Genomic DNA, 15,423 nt, shown 5'->3' with positions numbered 1-15,423 from the left:
AATCCCCTGCAAACCTCAATTTTTGCTCAAAAAATCACTTTTTTCACACATTTTGGGGTGGGAAAGTAGTGGCATCACCGGGCTCACACAAATTTACCACCACCCAGCGTTCCCCCAGGTCTCCCGGTAAAAATGGTGCCTCACTTGTGTGGGAGGCCCAAGTACCCGCGGCAGGCAAGGGCCCCAAACGTAGTGAGGCCACCTCAAGATGGCCTATCGCCAAACCACCTGGTTTTGCAAGGGGGGTCACTTTGGTTTTTGGCCCGGTGCGCGGCGGCCATCTAGGGAAACCTACCAAACCCAGGCATTTTTGAAAACTAGACACCCGGCGGCTTCCAGGGAGGTATGGCTTGCGTGGATCCCCCAACGTTTCCTTACCCAGAATCCCCTGCAAACCTCAATTTTTGCTCAAAAAATCACTTTTTTCACACATTTTGGGGTGGGAAAGTAGTGGCATCACCGGGCTCACACAAATTTACCACCACCCAGCGTTCCCCCAGGTCTCCCGGTAAAAATGGTGCCTCACTTGTGTGGGAGGCCCAAGTACCCGCGGCAGGCAAGGGCCCCAAACGTAGTGAGGCCACCTCAAGATGGCCTATCGCCAAACCACCTGGTTTTGCAAGGGGGGTCACTTTGGTTTTTGGCCCGGTGCGCGGCGGCCATCTAGGGAAACCTACCAAACCCAGGCATTTTTGAAAACTAGACACCCGGCGGCTTCCAGGGAGGTATGGCTTGCGTGGATCCCCCAACGTTTCCTTACCCAGAATCCCCTGCAAACCTCAATTTTTGCTCAAAAAATCACATTTTTAACACATTTGGGGGTGGGAAAGTAGTGGCATCACCGGGCTCACACAAATTTACCACCACCCAGCGTTCCCCCAGGTCTCCCGGTAAAAATGGTGCCTCACTTGTGTGGGAGGCCCAAGTACCCGCGGCAGGCAAGGGCCCCAAACGTAGTGAGGCAACATCAACATTGCCTATCCCAAAGGTCGCCTCACTACGTTTGGGGCCCTTGCCTGCCGCGGGTACTTGGGCCTCCCACACAAGTGAGGCACCATTTTTACCGGGAGACCTGGGGGAACGCTGGGTGGTGGTAAATTTGTGTGAGCCCGGTGATGCCACTACTTTCCCACCCCAAAATGTGTGAAAAAAGTGATTTTTTGAGCAAAAATTGAGGTTTGCAGGGGATTCTGGGTAAGGAAACGTTGGGGGATCCACGCAAGCCATACCTCCCTGGAAGCCGCCGGGTGTCTAGTTTTCAAAAATGCCTGGGTTTGGTAGGTTTCCCTAGATGGCCGCCGCGCACCGGGCCAAAAACCAAAGTGACCCCCCTTGCAAAACCAGGTGGTTTGGCGATAGGCCATCTTGAGGTGGCCTCACTACGTTTGGGGCCCTTGCCTGCCGCGGGTACTTGGGCCTCCCACACAAGTGAGGCACCATTTTTACCGGGAGACCTGGGGGAACGCTGGGTGGTGGTAAATTTGTGTGAGCCCGGTGATGCCACTACTTTCCCACCCCAAAATGTGTGAAAAAAGTGATTTTTTGAGCAAAAATTGAGGTTTGCAGGGGATTCTGGGTAAGGAAACGTTGGGGGATCCACGCAAGCCATACCTCCCTGGAAGCCGCCGGGTGTCTAGTTTTCAAAAATGCCTGGGTTTGGTAGGTTTCCCTAGATGGCCGCCGCGCACCGGGCCAAAAACCAAAGTGACCCCCCTTGCAAAACCAGGTGGTTTGGCGATAGGCCATCTTGAGGTGGCCTCACTACGTTTGGGGCCCTTGCCTGCCGCGGGTACTTGGGCCTCCCACACAAGTGAGGCACCATTTTTACCGGGAGACCTGGGGGAACGCTGGGTGGTGGTAAATTTGTGTGAGCCCGGTGATGCCACTACTTTCCCACCCCAAAATGTGTGAAAAAAGTGATTTTTTGAGCAAAAATTGAGGTTTGCAGGGGATTCTGGGTAAGGAAACGTTGGGGGATCCACGCAAGCCATACCTCCCTGGAAGCCGCCGGGTGTCTAGTTTTCAAAAATGCCTGGGTTTGGTAGGTTTCCCTAGATGGCCGCCGCGCACCGGGCCAAAAACCAAAGTGACCCCCCTTGCAAAACCAGGTGGTTTGGCGATAGGCCATCTTGAGGTGGCCTCACTACGTTTGGGGCCCTTGCCTGCCGCGGGTACTTGGGCCTCCCACACAAGTGAGGCACCATTTTTACCGGGAGACCTGGGGGAACGCTGGGTGGTGGTAAATTTGTGTGAGCCCGGTGATGCCACTACTTTCCCACCCCAAAATGTGTGAAAAAAGTGATTTTTTGAGCAAAAATTGAGGTTTGCAGGGGATTCTGGGTAAGGAAACGTTGGGGGATCCACGCAAGCCATACCTCCCTGGAAGCCGCCGGGTGTCTAGTTTTCAAAAATGCCTGGGTTTGGTAGGTTTCCCTAGATGGCCGCCGCGCACCGGGCCAAAAACCAAAGTGACCCCCCTTGCAAAACCAGGTGGTTTGGCGATAGGCCATCTTGAGGTGGCCTCACTACCTTTGGGGCCCTTGCCTGCCGCGGGTACTTGGGCCTCCCACACAAGTGAGGCACCATTTTTACCGGGAGACCTGGGGGAACGCTGGGTGGTGGTAAATTTGTGTGAGCCCGGTGATGCCACTACTTTCCCACCCCAAAATGTGTGAAAAAAGTGATTTTTTGAGCAAAAATTGAGGTTTGCAGGGGATTCTGGGTAAGGAAACGTTGGGGGATCCACGCAAGCCATACCTCCCTGGAAGCCGCCGGGTGTCTAGTTTTCAAAAATGCCTGGGTTTGGTAGGTTTCCCTAGATGGCCGCCGCGCACCGGGCCAAAAACCAAAGTGACCCCCCTTGCAAAACCAGGTGGTTTGGCGATAGGCCATCTTGAGGTGGCCTCACTACCTTTGGGGCCCTTGCCTGCCGCGGGTACTTGGGCCTCCCACACAAGTGAGGCACCATTTTTACCGGGAGACCTGGGGGAACGCTGGGTGGTGGTAAATTTGTGTGAGCCCGGTGATGCCACTACTTTCCCACCCCCAAATGTGTTAAAAATGTGATTTTTTGAGCAAAAATTGAGGTTTGCAGGGGATTCTGGGTAAGGAAACGTTGGGGGATCCACGCAAGCCATACCTCCCTGGAAGCCGCCGGGTGTCTAGTTTTCAAAAATGCCTGGGTTTGGTAGGTTTCCCTAGATGGCCGCCGCGCACCGGGCCAAAAACCAAAGTGACCCCCCTTGCAAAACCAGGTGGTTTGGCGATAGGCCATCTTGAGGTGGCCTCACTACGTTTGGGGCCCTTGCCTGCCGCGGGTACTTGGGCCTCCCACACAAGTGAGGCACCATTTTTACCGGGAGACCTGGGGGAACGCTGGGTGGTGGTAAATTTGTGTGAGCCCGGTGATGCCACTACTTTCCCACCCCAAAATGTGTGAAAAAAGTGATTTTTTGAGCAAAAATTGAGGTTTGCAGGGGATTCTGGGTAAGGAAACGTTGGGGGATCCACGCAAGCCATACCTCCCTGGAAGCCGCCGGGTGTCTAGTTTTCAAAAATGCCTGGGTTTGGTAGGTTTCCCTAGATGGCCGCCGCGCACCGGGCCAAAAACCAAAGTGACCCCCCTTGCAAAACCAGGTGGTTTGGCGATAGGCCATCTTGAGGTGGCCTCACTACCTTTGGGGCCCTTGCCTGCCGCGGGTACTTGGGCCTCCCACACAAGTGAGGCACCATTTTTACCGGGAGACCTGGGGGAACGCTGGGTGGTGGTAAATTTGTGTGAGCCCGGTGATGCCACTACTTTCCCACCCCAAAATGTGTGAAAAAAGTGATTTTTTGGGCAAAAATTGAGGTTTGCAGGGGATTCTGGGTAAGGAAACGTTGGGGGATCCACGCAAGCCATACCTCCCTGGAAGCCGCCGGGTGTCTAGTTTTCAAAAATGCCTGGGTTTGGTAGGTTTCCCTAGATGGCCGCCGAGCCCTGGGCAAAAAACAAAAGTAACCCCCCTTGCATAACCAGATTACCTATTGTTACTACAGCGTGAGAATTTAGGAATAATACTGCAAAGAAAATGTGGCAGACAATTTGAGGTTTACAGGACAATGGGGATAAAAAATATTTTTCAAATCACTAGAGAGACATCACCATGAACTCCCAAAGGTTTTCGACAATATCTACAGTTGGTGGGTTATTCTTACATGGAAAGTGTACCTTGGCAGAGAAACAAAAAAAAAAGATTCCTGCACAACCATCTATTCCTCAAACACACACACATACTGGTTGGATTTGGCACGAGGGCAAGTCATGGTTCAGTGTATTAAATTTTATTAACAAGAGATTTCACAAATATGAAATGCACTGTCAATAATTAAATTTACAAAAATCCAAACCAATGACTTGCAGCTCGTGAGCTGTAAAGCCACGTCAAGGCACCAACCGCTTTACAGGCCATTCACACACCTTTCATACGTGATACAAACAAGACCATTCGCACCACCAGGTACAAAAGCAACACAGTACAAAAATCACCAAAAAGGGACAAGGTACACCCTGCTTCAAAAAAACAAATATTACTGCACAGTCATCTAACCCGCAAGCACACGCACATACTGGTTGGATTTGGCACGAGGGTGAGTGATGGTTCAGTAGATAAAATTGTATTACCAAGTGATTTCACAAAAAATGAAATGCACTGGTAATAATTGAAAGGGCAAGAAACTGAACCATTGACTCACAGCTCGTGAGCTGTAAAGCCACGACAAGGCACCAACCTCTTTACAGGCCATTCATACACCTTTCATACGTGTGAGACATACAAAACCATTCACACCGCCAGCCGCGGGCCCATCACATAACAAAACTCACACCGGCACACAGCGCCATTCAAGGGCCCATCACTTTCACACGCCCACAATCCAGACACAGCAACTACACAGGCAGAAGGATTGCGTGGAGTGGCACTCAGCTAGCAGTGTGTGTAGTGACCAGCAGAAAGTCACTACTCACACACAGCCAGCCAAGCACCGGTCGACACACACCGCTAGCCAAACGCCAGTCCACGCACACCGCTAGCCAAGCGCCAGTCCAGGCACACCACCATCCAATCGCCAGTCCAGGCACACCGGCAGCCAATCGCCAATCCACCTACACCGCCAGCCAAGCTCCAGTCCACGGACACCACCAGACAAGCACCATTCCACACACACCGCCAGCCAAGCTCCAGTCCACACACACCACCAGACAAGCTCCAGTCCACGGACACCACCAGCCAAGCTCCAGTCCACGGACACCACCAGCCAAACACCAGTCCGCACACACCACCAGTCCACACACACTGCCAGCCAAGAACCAGTCCACGCACAGCGCCAGCCAAGCACCATTCCACGCACACCACCAGCCAAGCACCATTCCACGCACACCGCCAGCCAAGCACCATTCCACGCACACCACCAGCCACGCACACCACCAGCCACGCACCAGTCCACGCACACCGCCAGTCCATGCACACCGCCAGTCCACGCACACCGTCAGCCAAGCACCATTCCACGCACACCACCAACCAAGTGCCAGTCCACACACACCAACAGCCAAGCGCAAGCCTACACACACCGCCATCACATTTTGGATTTTTTTAGAAAAAAATAAAAACACAAACAAATCGCAAATAGATACAAATTTTCTAACAGAAAATCAGCAACTAAATACATTGCACTAACACCAACCTTGAAACAGAATCAAATTATCCAAAGAATACAGACCAGCCAGTTCACTTTACCACTCAAGAATCCTCCCAAAAATTTTTTCGCGTGTGGTACGCTCTAAAACAAGCAGAGAGACACAGTGCAGGATGAGAGGGACAATCGGGGCAGTACATACGACACTCCTTCCGCGTACCTCTTCGCCAACAGACTCTACATCTCCTACTGGGAAAATCTTTTGCGGGTGTGGGAGGAATGTGATCTGGAAAGTGGCGTTCTTTCAATCTAGCAACATCCTCCACCAGTCCAACTCTAGGAACACTTGCCTGTTCCACTACAACAAGGCTGCCTATTACAGACTCCTGAAACTTAACAAAAGTCATCGTTGACTCAGGGCAAGAATCCTGGAACACAACAAAAGCATTAAACATTGCCAAGTGGAAAAGATGGATAGCCAACTTCTTGTACCAAATGTAAGCCTTACGAAGAGCAGTGTAAGGTTCCAACCTCTGATCTACTCTGTCAACACCACCCATGTACCTATTATAGTCTAAAACACATACAGGTTTGCGCGCTTCAGCGACCTGACCCCAAACAGTCACAGGTGCAGTGCTTTCATCATGGATGGAAGTCAGCATGTAGACATCTCTCCTGTCTGTAAACTTCACAGCAAGAAGCTCCTGGCAACGCAACGCACTGCACTGTCCCCGCACAAGCTTTTGACAAACAAGTTCTTTCGGAAAACCTTTACGGTTACAGCGGACTGTGCCACAAGCAAAAGTGTCCACTTTGGCCAATTCCCTGAACAACCGTACACCAGTGTAGAAGTTATCTACATATAAATGGTGGCCTTTGTTAAAAAATCCTCTTCCAAGTTCCCAAACAATTTTCTCAGTCACTCCAAAAGTGGACGGACAACCAGGGAGGTTAAACCTAGATTCCTTACCGGTGTACACCCTGAAATTGGAGACATATCCAGTCCTACTGTCACACAGCATATACAGCTTTATTCCATAGCGTGCCCTCTTACTAGGAATGTATTGCCTAAAAACCAAGCGGCCCTTGAACAACACCAAAGACTCATCCACTGCAATTTCTCTACCAGGGGCATAAATCTCAGAAAATCGATCAACAAAGTGATCAAGGACAGGCCTAATCTTAAAAAGACGGTCACAATCAGGGTGATCTCGTGGCAACGCTAAACCATTATCTACAAAGTGCATCATCCGAAGCAGAAGCAAATACCTGTCACGACTCATGACTGCCGGAAAAATAGACGTTGCCATCAAGGGACTGCTAGACCAATATGAAGCCAATGATGGCTTCCTTAGCAAGCCCATCAAAAAAGTTAAACCCAAGAACTTCTTCATCTCTTCAACATTTGTGGGAGTCCACCGGGTAGCTCTAGAGTGTGGCTTAAGACTGGCACTGTTGTCCCTCAAAAACTGTTCGGCATACAAATTAGTCTGCTCAACAATCTCTGCCAAAAACACATCGTCCATAAACAACTGAAAAAAATTTACAGGCAAAAAGTTCTCGGTATTCACTCTAGACCCTGGAACACCAGTAAACTCAGGAAATTCCGGCTGCACCATGCCAGGGGCAACCCAGAGGTCATCACTTTCAACGGGAAGACTTGCAGCCCCAGCCTGCAGCCCAGATGTCTCTTGCCGCACTACACCAACGGAAAGGCTTGCAGCCCCAGCCTGCAGCCCAGATGTCTCTTGCCGCACTACACCAACGGGAAGCCTTGCAGTCCCAGCCTGCAGCCCAGATGTCTCTTGCCGCACTACACCAACGGGAAGCCTTGCAGCCGCAGGCTGCAGCCCAGATGCCTCTTGCCGCACTATCGGCACATCAGTCTCCTCCTCTAACACAGGCACTTCATCCGCACTAAGAGTATCTTCATCATCCGATGACCCCATACGGAGAGAAAACTCACTGCCAGAATCTTCCCCTGCCCCCTCTCCCTCAGAAGCAGAGTCAGTCTCTGACCCAATATCAGAGGAAGACTCAAACAGCAAACCAACAACCTGCTGAGCAGTCATCCTGCGGCTAGCCATTATACCTACTAAGATGGAAGACTGCACAAACAAGTCAACAACAACCAACAATGTGCACACCAAGTAAGTAAAGAATTGTGTACCTTTATCACAAAGATCAATGTACTCAAAAACTATACAATCCAATTACAAGAGACAGCTGCACTCACCAGAAATAAACTCTGCAGTGACACAGCAAAGACCAACGATATCAAACTAGAAAGAAGAAAAAAAAACAAATTACTCACAAGACAACAAAATACACATCGAGCACCAATGCAAAAAGTTTTTGACACTCAAAAACCAAACATACTGCTATTATTACACCATTTGCAAAAAAAAAACAGGCAGAGAAATCAAACACATTTACATTGTACAAAAATAAGTCTCTTACCAAACTACACAAACAGCAGAACCACCAGCCACAAAACGGCAACGTGAAAAGAAGAAAAGCCTTCACCTAGAACAAAAAAGTAAACAAAAAAAAAACATTACAATTGGAAATCACAAAAAATATAACAATAAACATTCTAACATGCTATGTCACTACCCAAATGGTCAATCGGGTTGTGTGCCAGGTGGGGCAGAAAACAAATTGCACCCTGGAAGCGAGGGGTCACTTCTATTTTTATTTGAACTAATTCCCTGGGGTCTAGTGGGCTTTTCTGCCCCCCGTGGGAGCAGAAACGGCGAAAAAATAAAATCGATCCCCCGGGCAGAAAAGTCTTCAAAAAATTTAGGGGCCCAAGGAAGCGACCCTTGCCCAAGGGGTCGCTTCCTACAATAATATTTATATCCCTGGTGTCTAGTGGGCTTTTCTGCCCCCCCCCCCAGGAGCAGAAATGGCAAAAAAATAACACCGATCTGCCCCCAGAGGGGGCAGAAAAGTCTTCCAAATATTTAGGGGCCCTAGGAAGCGACCCTTGCCCAAGGGGTCGCTTCCTTCATAAATACTGATATCCCTAGTGTCTAGTGGGCTTTTCTGCCCCCCCCTGGGAGCAGAAACGGCGAAAAAAAAACACCGATCTGCCCCCAGAGGGGGCAGAAAAGTCTTCAAATAATAAATGGCCCCAAGGAAGCGACCCTTACCCAAGGGGTCGCTTCCTACATAAATACTAATATCCCTGGTGTCTAGTGGGCTTTTCTGCCCCCCCCTGGGAGCAGAAACGGCGAAAAAAAAACACCGATCTGCCCCCAGAGGGGGCAGAAAAGTCTTCAGATATAAATTGGCCCCAAGGAAGCGACCCTTACCCAAGGGGTCGCTTCCAACATAAATACTAATATCCCTGGTGTCTAGTGGGCTTTTCTGCCCCCCCTGGGAGCAGAAACGGCGAAAAAAAAACACCGATCTGCCCCCAGAGGGGGCAGAAAAGTCTACAGAATAATAATTGGCCCCAGGAAGCGACCCTTACCCAAGGGGTCGCTTCCAACATAAATACTAATATCCCTGGTGTCTAGTGGGCTTTTCTGCCCCCCCTGGGAGCAGAAACGGTGAAAAAAAAACACCGATCTGCCCCCAGAGGGGGCAGAAAAGTCTACAGATAATAATTGGCCCCAGGAAGCGACCCTTACCCAAGGGGTCGCTTCCAAAATAAAAAAAAACACATCCCTGGTGTCTAGTGGGGCATCCCTGCTCCACGATCGCGACGCTGTGCGCGATCGTGGAGCAGGAATGCCCTGTATTGAGACATCAGGGGAGAGGAAATACTCTTTCCTCTCCCCCGACGCCTCAATACACTCTACAAGGCCCCCGCCACCCCACCGGAGCAAACACCACTCACCTTCCTCTATGGACGCCTGGAAGCAAATGGCTTCCAGGCGTCCGAGCACTTCCTGATGACGCCAGCGCGCGCTGTGCGCGCTGACGTCACCAGGAAGCGTGGGGGGGCTCGGGGGTGGCAGCGGAAACTCTTCCGCTGCCATCCCCGTCTGTGGGGGCACGATCGGTGCCCCAGGGGGGGAGCGCCAGCGCTTCCCCCAGGGGCTGTCCTCATGACGGAGCGGTTCCGTCATGAGCACAGCCCAACTGATGCTCATGACGGAACCGCTCCGTCATGAGCATCCAAGGGGTTAAAGGCCATCCGGACCCCACTTATTTCTATAATTCTCTTCTCGTCCTGTTGTATAATTCTCAGCCCTTTACATCTTGTAATTCTCAACAAAACATATTTCAAGGCACACAGCAAGTGATTTTTTTTTTTAGTTCATTTCAAACATATTTTTTGCATATTTATTGTTCTTACCTATTTTAAGCAGTGAATTATAATTTCCAATTGCAAAATAAGTTCATGCCATACTGTTACTCTACTTTGTAAGTTAAGAACTCATGTAAAATCTTTTTTGCCAGCACGTGTTTCACTCTAGGTTTCATTACCTGTGTGCTCTCTGAAGGCAAGTATTGGCATCCGACTCAATATGTGCCTTTCGTTCTAAGAATATATTGAAGGAAACCTCAGATCCCTCTTCTAAGTTGTTACTGAATCGCAAGATTGGTTTGCGATTCGGTATTTGGAAGGGGAGTGTTTAGGGCATCCCTTCCAAACAGCGATTCGCAGTGGTATGTATTAATGTTTTGGGACCGAATTTCATTCACAAAACATAAATATTGTACCACCAATTCAAAGTTGGTGGTAACCCATTCAAAATAGGAATGAATACCATGGGACCACTTTCCCTTTGAGAATGTAACACAAATATTTTTTACGTGCGGGCAGTGGTCCCAAAGATCACTGCCTACTCTTAAAAATTTACTTTTAAGCATTTCATTTTTTTCTTTTTAAACATTCAGTTTTTCATGAAAGTTAAACGGCTGCATTTTAAAGTAAAAAGCGTTGCTTTAATCCAAAGCAATCACAGACAAGGTGGTCTGTGGACCCTAGCAGGCCACCATCCCTGTGATGGCTATGATTTCTAATGGGTCGCAAACTGCGACCTATTTCATGAATATTTATGAGGTAGGTCAATTTACGACCCATTAGGAATCACTAATTGAAACTCAACAAGTTTCATACCTTAGGAATAGTGATTTAATAATTGCGATTTGCAGGAAATCGCAATTAGGAAATCACTCTTCCCAATGTTTGTACATCTGGCCCATAGTTGACTCCACCATCACCCCAAAAGAAGGGCATTCTCCATACAACCACCAGCCTCAGTAAGACCACATCATCTCTATCTTCAGGGCTCCTCTGGAGCTCCCAACCCCATTATGCATTAAGTTCAAAACGTTTTGTATCATTTAGTAGGTGATCTATTCAAGCAAATCTAGCTAGCCAGCTGAAAACAACCTTCTTTCCAGGCCCCAGCCTCAACAAATAACTGCTGTAAATCATTGATTGAATACTAACACCCAACGCTGTGGTATCCATTCTCATAAGAAAAAGTAGCGTCTGAGGGACAGCTTCCACTTTGCAAATGTGGGCTATTGGGAATGGGGACCCGCCAGTGTCCCAAGGTACTGCTGCATGCACCCAGCGAGGCATTTGCCAAATGCGTATTCTATTTTTTATTGGAGTTCCTGTTCCTATAAAGCACAGGAAGTGGAATGATAAAATAAAATGTTGTTTAAGAATGCAAAGGCAGGGATGAGGTCCGCTGCCCCTTGCAGTCCTCCGTCCCTACCATTCTGCACCATTCGCAGACAGAAACCTGCATCATTGATGTTAATAGGACAGGATTCTGCAAATCCTACTGAATGTTCATTTTGTGCTCAAGAGTAATATCTCTATCACAGTCGAAAAGGAAGGTATGGTAACAAGGTGTTCGGTGTGTACAAACACCAACTGAATTGCGATTCAGCCCATAGTACATCTGGAGCCGTGTAACAAATATGGTGGCTTTCCCTCTTTGTGCAATGGTGCACCATTAAATAGGTGTGCAGTGCGCAAACAGGGAAAGAGCGCAATATTACATGAATGCTCTGCCCCTAGGGCAGCCGCGAACCAGTGCTGCCCTGGGGGCAGCGCATTCCAGATAAATACGGCGCAGCTGCTTTAAAGCTGCTCCGTGTTTCACTGTGCAGGTGGCACCCACTTGCACTTTCAAGAGGGGTGAGAAATCCCCTTGCAGGTGGATGCAGTGAGTGACTGCACCCGCCCACAAGGGGATGTCTGTGAGGTCCATGGGACCCCCTTTCTCCCCTCTAGAAGGCTGCCTTTAGTCATGTCTGCGTCCAAAATAGGGCACAGGCGCAGAGGCAAAGTGCATGGGCTGACGCCTCTGTGCAAATGAGGAAATACCCTCTGATGATAGCGCTGGTGTTCCACGTGCGCCAGAGCTATCTGTAACACAGAGTGGGCCGTAGAAGCCTCTGAGGCCCATTCTGTAATACCAATGTGTCCCGGGGGTGCACAGAGCGGGCGCACATGCCCTTTGCACCCCTGAGGTTTTCTGTGTAGTACGGCTCCAGGTCCCCAAAACCACAGGGACCTGGAGACTGCAATGACCTGTCATCTGTGCAGATGTTTGTGCCGGATGGTATGTCAAGGCATGAATGGAGATGAGGGTGAAGACTCCATCAGTGAGCCATTCATGGAAAAGCTCAGCAGTGACTAGGCACAAAGGTGGAACTAATTCATGTGCATTTGTGAGAAAAGCAGTGACTGGAAACTTATTTTTCCGAATAAAATGATTTCCATTTCCAGGGAAACTCAACCATCAAACACCAAGAGCTCTCCAACACCAAGAAAGTCCCTGAATAAAATGATAATCTTAGTTAATTTAAATGAAGTAAAATAACCAAATACTCACTGAAACACTGAGTGGCACAGCAACAGCAACTCTTGACTGATGTGTCCTGTGGAGACATAAGACAGTGATTGCTTTAGAACTGAGATCAAGTTGGGCATTGAGCAGCTTTGGGTCTACTTTGTACCAGCAGGGAGCTGTGACAGGCGTGCCTTGATGCCGCCTTTAACCATGAAATGTGCTACGAAGCCTCAATAAGGGTGCGCTATACAAATGCTAATTAAAAATGTCAGTAAAGAACGAGATTAATTTTCCATTGAGATATGTGTGTGTGCCCATGCTGTACAATAGGTCCTCTTTGTGTTTCATAGTGGCATTTGTGAGCATCACATCTGTCCTTCCACAGCCAACAAAGAATGTTCTAGAAGTGAAAGAGAACCACACTTCCAATCTTCTCTTTCAAGTATAGTAGAAGCCCTTATTGATTCCATACTGATATTTGTTGATGTTTCTACGTTTCTTTACATCTGTCTATTTACCTGGCAGTCCTGATGCACTCTGTCTTGGGCCATGACTCTGTTGCTTGTCGGTTTTCTTCGGATTCAGTCCCACGGCTCACCAAGGATGTTCTTATGAGCCAATGATGGGCGTTTTTCTTGTTGGCCGACCTGCATAAAATTTAGGATTAGTTAGTTCGATAATCCCAAATGCACAACTTTGTTTGATATATTTTGTTCCTCTCAACTCCACTCTTTCTTTCTATTGGTCTCCCTTGCCATTTCACTCCTGACTGTCTTGAACTCTTTTTCTTTGTTGTCAATGCTTCTTTCCCTGTTTTATGCTGCAATCTGACTCTTTCTTTCACTCATTAGCTTGCCTTACCTTTCTTGCTCACTGATCTTTTCACTTGTATGTCAGAATATCGACCAAAGAACTATCATGCTGCAAGAATGTTGCAACTAAAAACATCTACTGCCAAAATATTGTGGAGGTAGGTTCCAGGGAGAAGTAAGAAAATAAAAATACCTTCACTTTAACCATAACTCTGATCACACCCAGCATGCCAAGTGAGCAAACCTGCGCCTAGGAGAATTTTGTTTACCTTCTCACCCTCCTTCCATCAATTCATACATTTATGCTTTCCCCATTTATATATTCATCCATCCATCCATCCATCCATCCATCCATCCATCCATCCATCCATCCATCCATCCATCCTTCCTTCCTTTCTTCCTTTCACCATCGTTCCTTACAATCTTACCAATCTGCTCATTCTTCATTCTTCCTGCCATTCACCCTTTTATCTGTTGATCATTTCACTCTTCCATCTATCCTTGTGTCCTTCCACCTACTCAATCTTTCATGCTTCTATCCATTCATTCTTTCACCCTTCCATCCTACTTTTCACATTTTCTTCATTATATCTTTCGACATGTACTTCATTTCTTGCAACCTTCCTTTGACCACCAGCTCTTTCCTCTCTCTTTCCATCTACCCATGTTTATGTCTCTCATCCTTATTTTGGTCTTTCCTACTATTCTTTCTCATGCTCACTTTTTTATTTCACCCTCTCTGTGCATTTCCCCTATTTTAAACATTTCATCATGTCTCTGTTTATTTTGCAATGAATGTCAACCCACCTACCAAACCTCTATGTCCATTTTTTAACTAATCGTATTTATTAGCATTTTGTTTGCAGACAGGAAAGCACCATACACATCGAATTAACGTTTTTGGGGGACCCAGTTACCCCGCTCGTTCACCCAATGAGCAACCCCCGCATATGCTGCTTAAGGGGGTGGTTCACTGCATCACTGGTTACGTGTATATTGGTAAGTATAGATTTACTATTTTAACTTGACATCTACATACTTTAAAAATCAATTTTTGGACAAGAGACACATATGTAGTGATAAGTACAGCAAACAATTACTGACCTAGCTGATATTTTGGTTGTCAGTATTGTTGATATGATATTTTTGTAGTGTGACAGTTACACTTGATATTTCATCACCATCCTCCTCCCCCATTTCTATTAGGCAGTTAAGAGTGTACCAATGACGGTTAAGAAGCCCAATGACGTCATGACTTTCAGTTTCAATTTCCAAAACACTATCTGATATTAGACAAAGGGCCAGATGTACGACCCGCCAATTAGCGAGTCGCAAATTGCGTCGCATTTGTGACTCGGTCATTGGAATGCACAACAATGTCTCAGACACTGTTTGCGATTCCTAATGGGGTCGCAAATTGCATGCCTCCTTAATATGAATGAGGCAGGCGCAATTTGCGACCCCTTTAGGAATGGCTAGCATTCACAGGGATGATGGCCTGCTGGGGTCAGCAGGCCACCATGTCTGTCACTGCTTTTTTAATAAAGCAGTTTTCTTTTTCTTTAATGCAGTCCGTTTTCCTTAAAGGAAAACAGGATGCATTTAAAAAAGAAAAATGAAACTTTTCAGTTTAATTTTTTTAAGGGCAGGCAGTGGTCTCTGGGACCACTGCCTGCTCTTAAAAAATATTTCCCCACATACTCACAAAGGGGGGGACCCCTTCCCCTTTGCGAGTGGTTTACCACCTACTTGAAGTAGGTGGTAAACGGCAAGTGGTTTGCTGCCGCAAATGTGGCTGCAAAACATTAGCACATAGCATGTTGATTCGCTATTAGGAAGGGACGCCCCTTCCTAACAGCGAGAGTGGCAAATGCTATTTTGCGAGTCAGTGACTCGCAAGATAGCATTTGTACATGCTATTACACTTTTTTGCGGCCACAAACGGGAGGATCTCCCGTTTGCGGACGCAAAAAAGGGTCGTACATCTGGCCCAAAAGTAATTTAACTGTGTCTATTCCTAGCCTTTCTCTCGGGATCATTTCTCTATTTTTCATTATTTATAAGCCTCCCACTTGTTTTCTCTTATGTGTTTTTTCCACTCCACGCATACCCATTATAATATGCCAGATTTAATAATGTGGAAACTGTCCGTTTTAGGTGTGAGG

At 47.8% G+C, this 15,423-nt stretch overlaps 1 protein-coding gene across 1 annotated transcript in view; it reads right to left on the bottom strand.

Moving 5' to 3' along the window:
• LOC146798576 (uncharacterized) overlaps window positions 1-15,423 on the bottom strand; it is a 40,366-nt gene that overhangs the window by 13,727 nt on the left and 11,216 nt on the right. Inside the window, exons 3-6 of the mRNA XM_085627764.1 lie at window positions 12,965-13,093; window positions 12,489-12,534; window positions 8,134-8,199; window positions 7,910-7,955 (exon numbers count right to left, since the gene is read on the bottom strand). Coding sequence (XP_085483890.1) covers window positions 7,910-7,955; window positions 8,134-8,199; window positions 12,489-12,534; window positions 12,965-13,093 — 287 coding nt within the window. The remainder of the gene's footprint in view (window positions 1-7,909; window positions 7,956-8,133; window positions 8,200-12,488; window positions 12,535-12,964; window positions 13,094-15,423) is intronic.

Source organism: Triturus cristatus, chromosome 9 (assembly GCF_964204655.1).
Source record: "Triturus cristatus chromosome 9, aTriCri1.1, whole genome shotgun sequence".
NCBI classification, from domain to species: Eukaryota; Metazoa; Chordata; class Amphibia; order Caudata; family Salamandridae; genus Triturus; species Triturus cristatus.
This window is presented reverse-complemented; position numbering and strand designations above follow the sequence as displayed.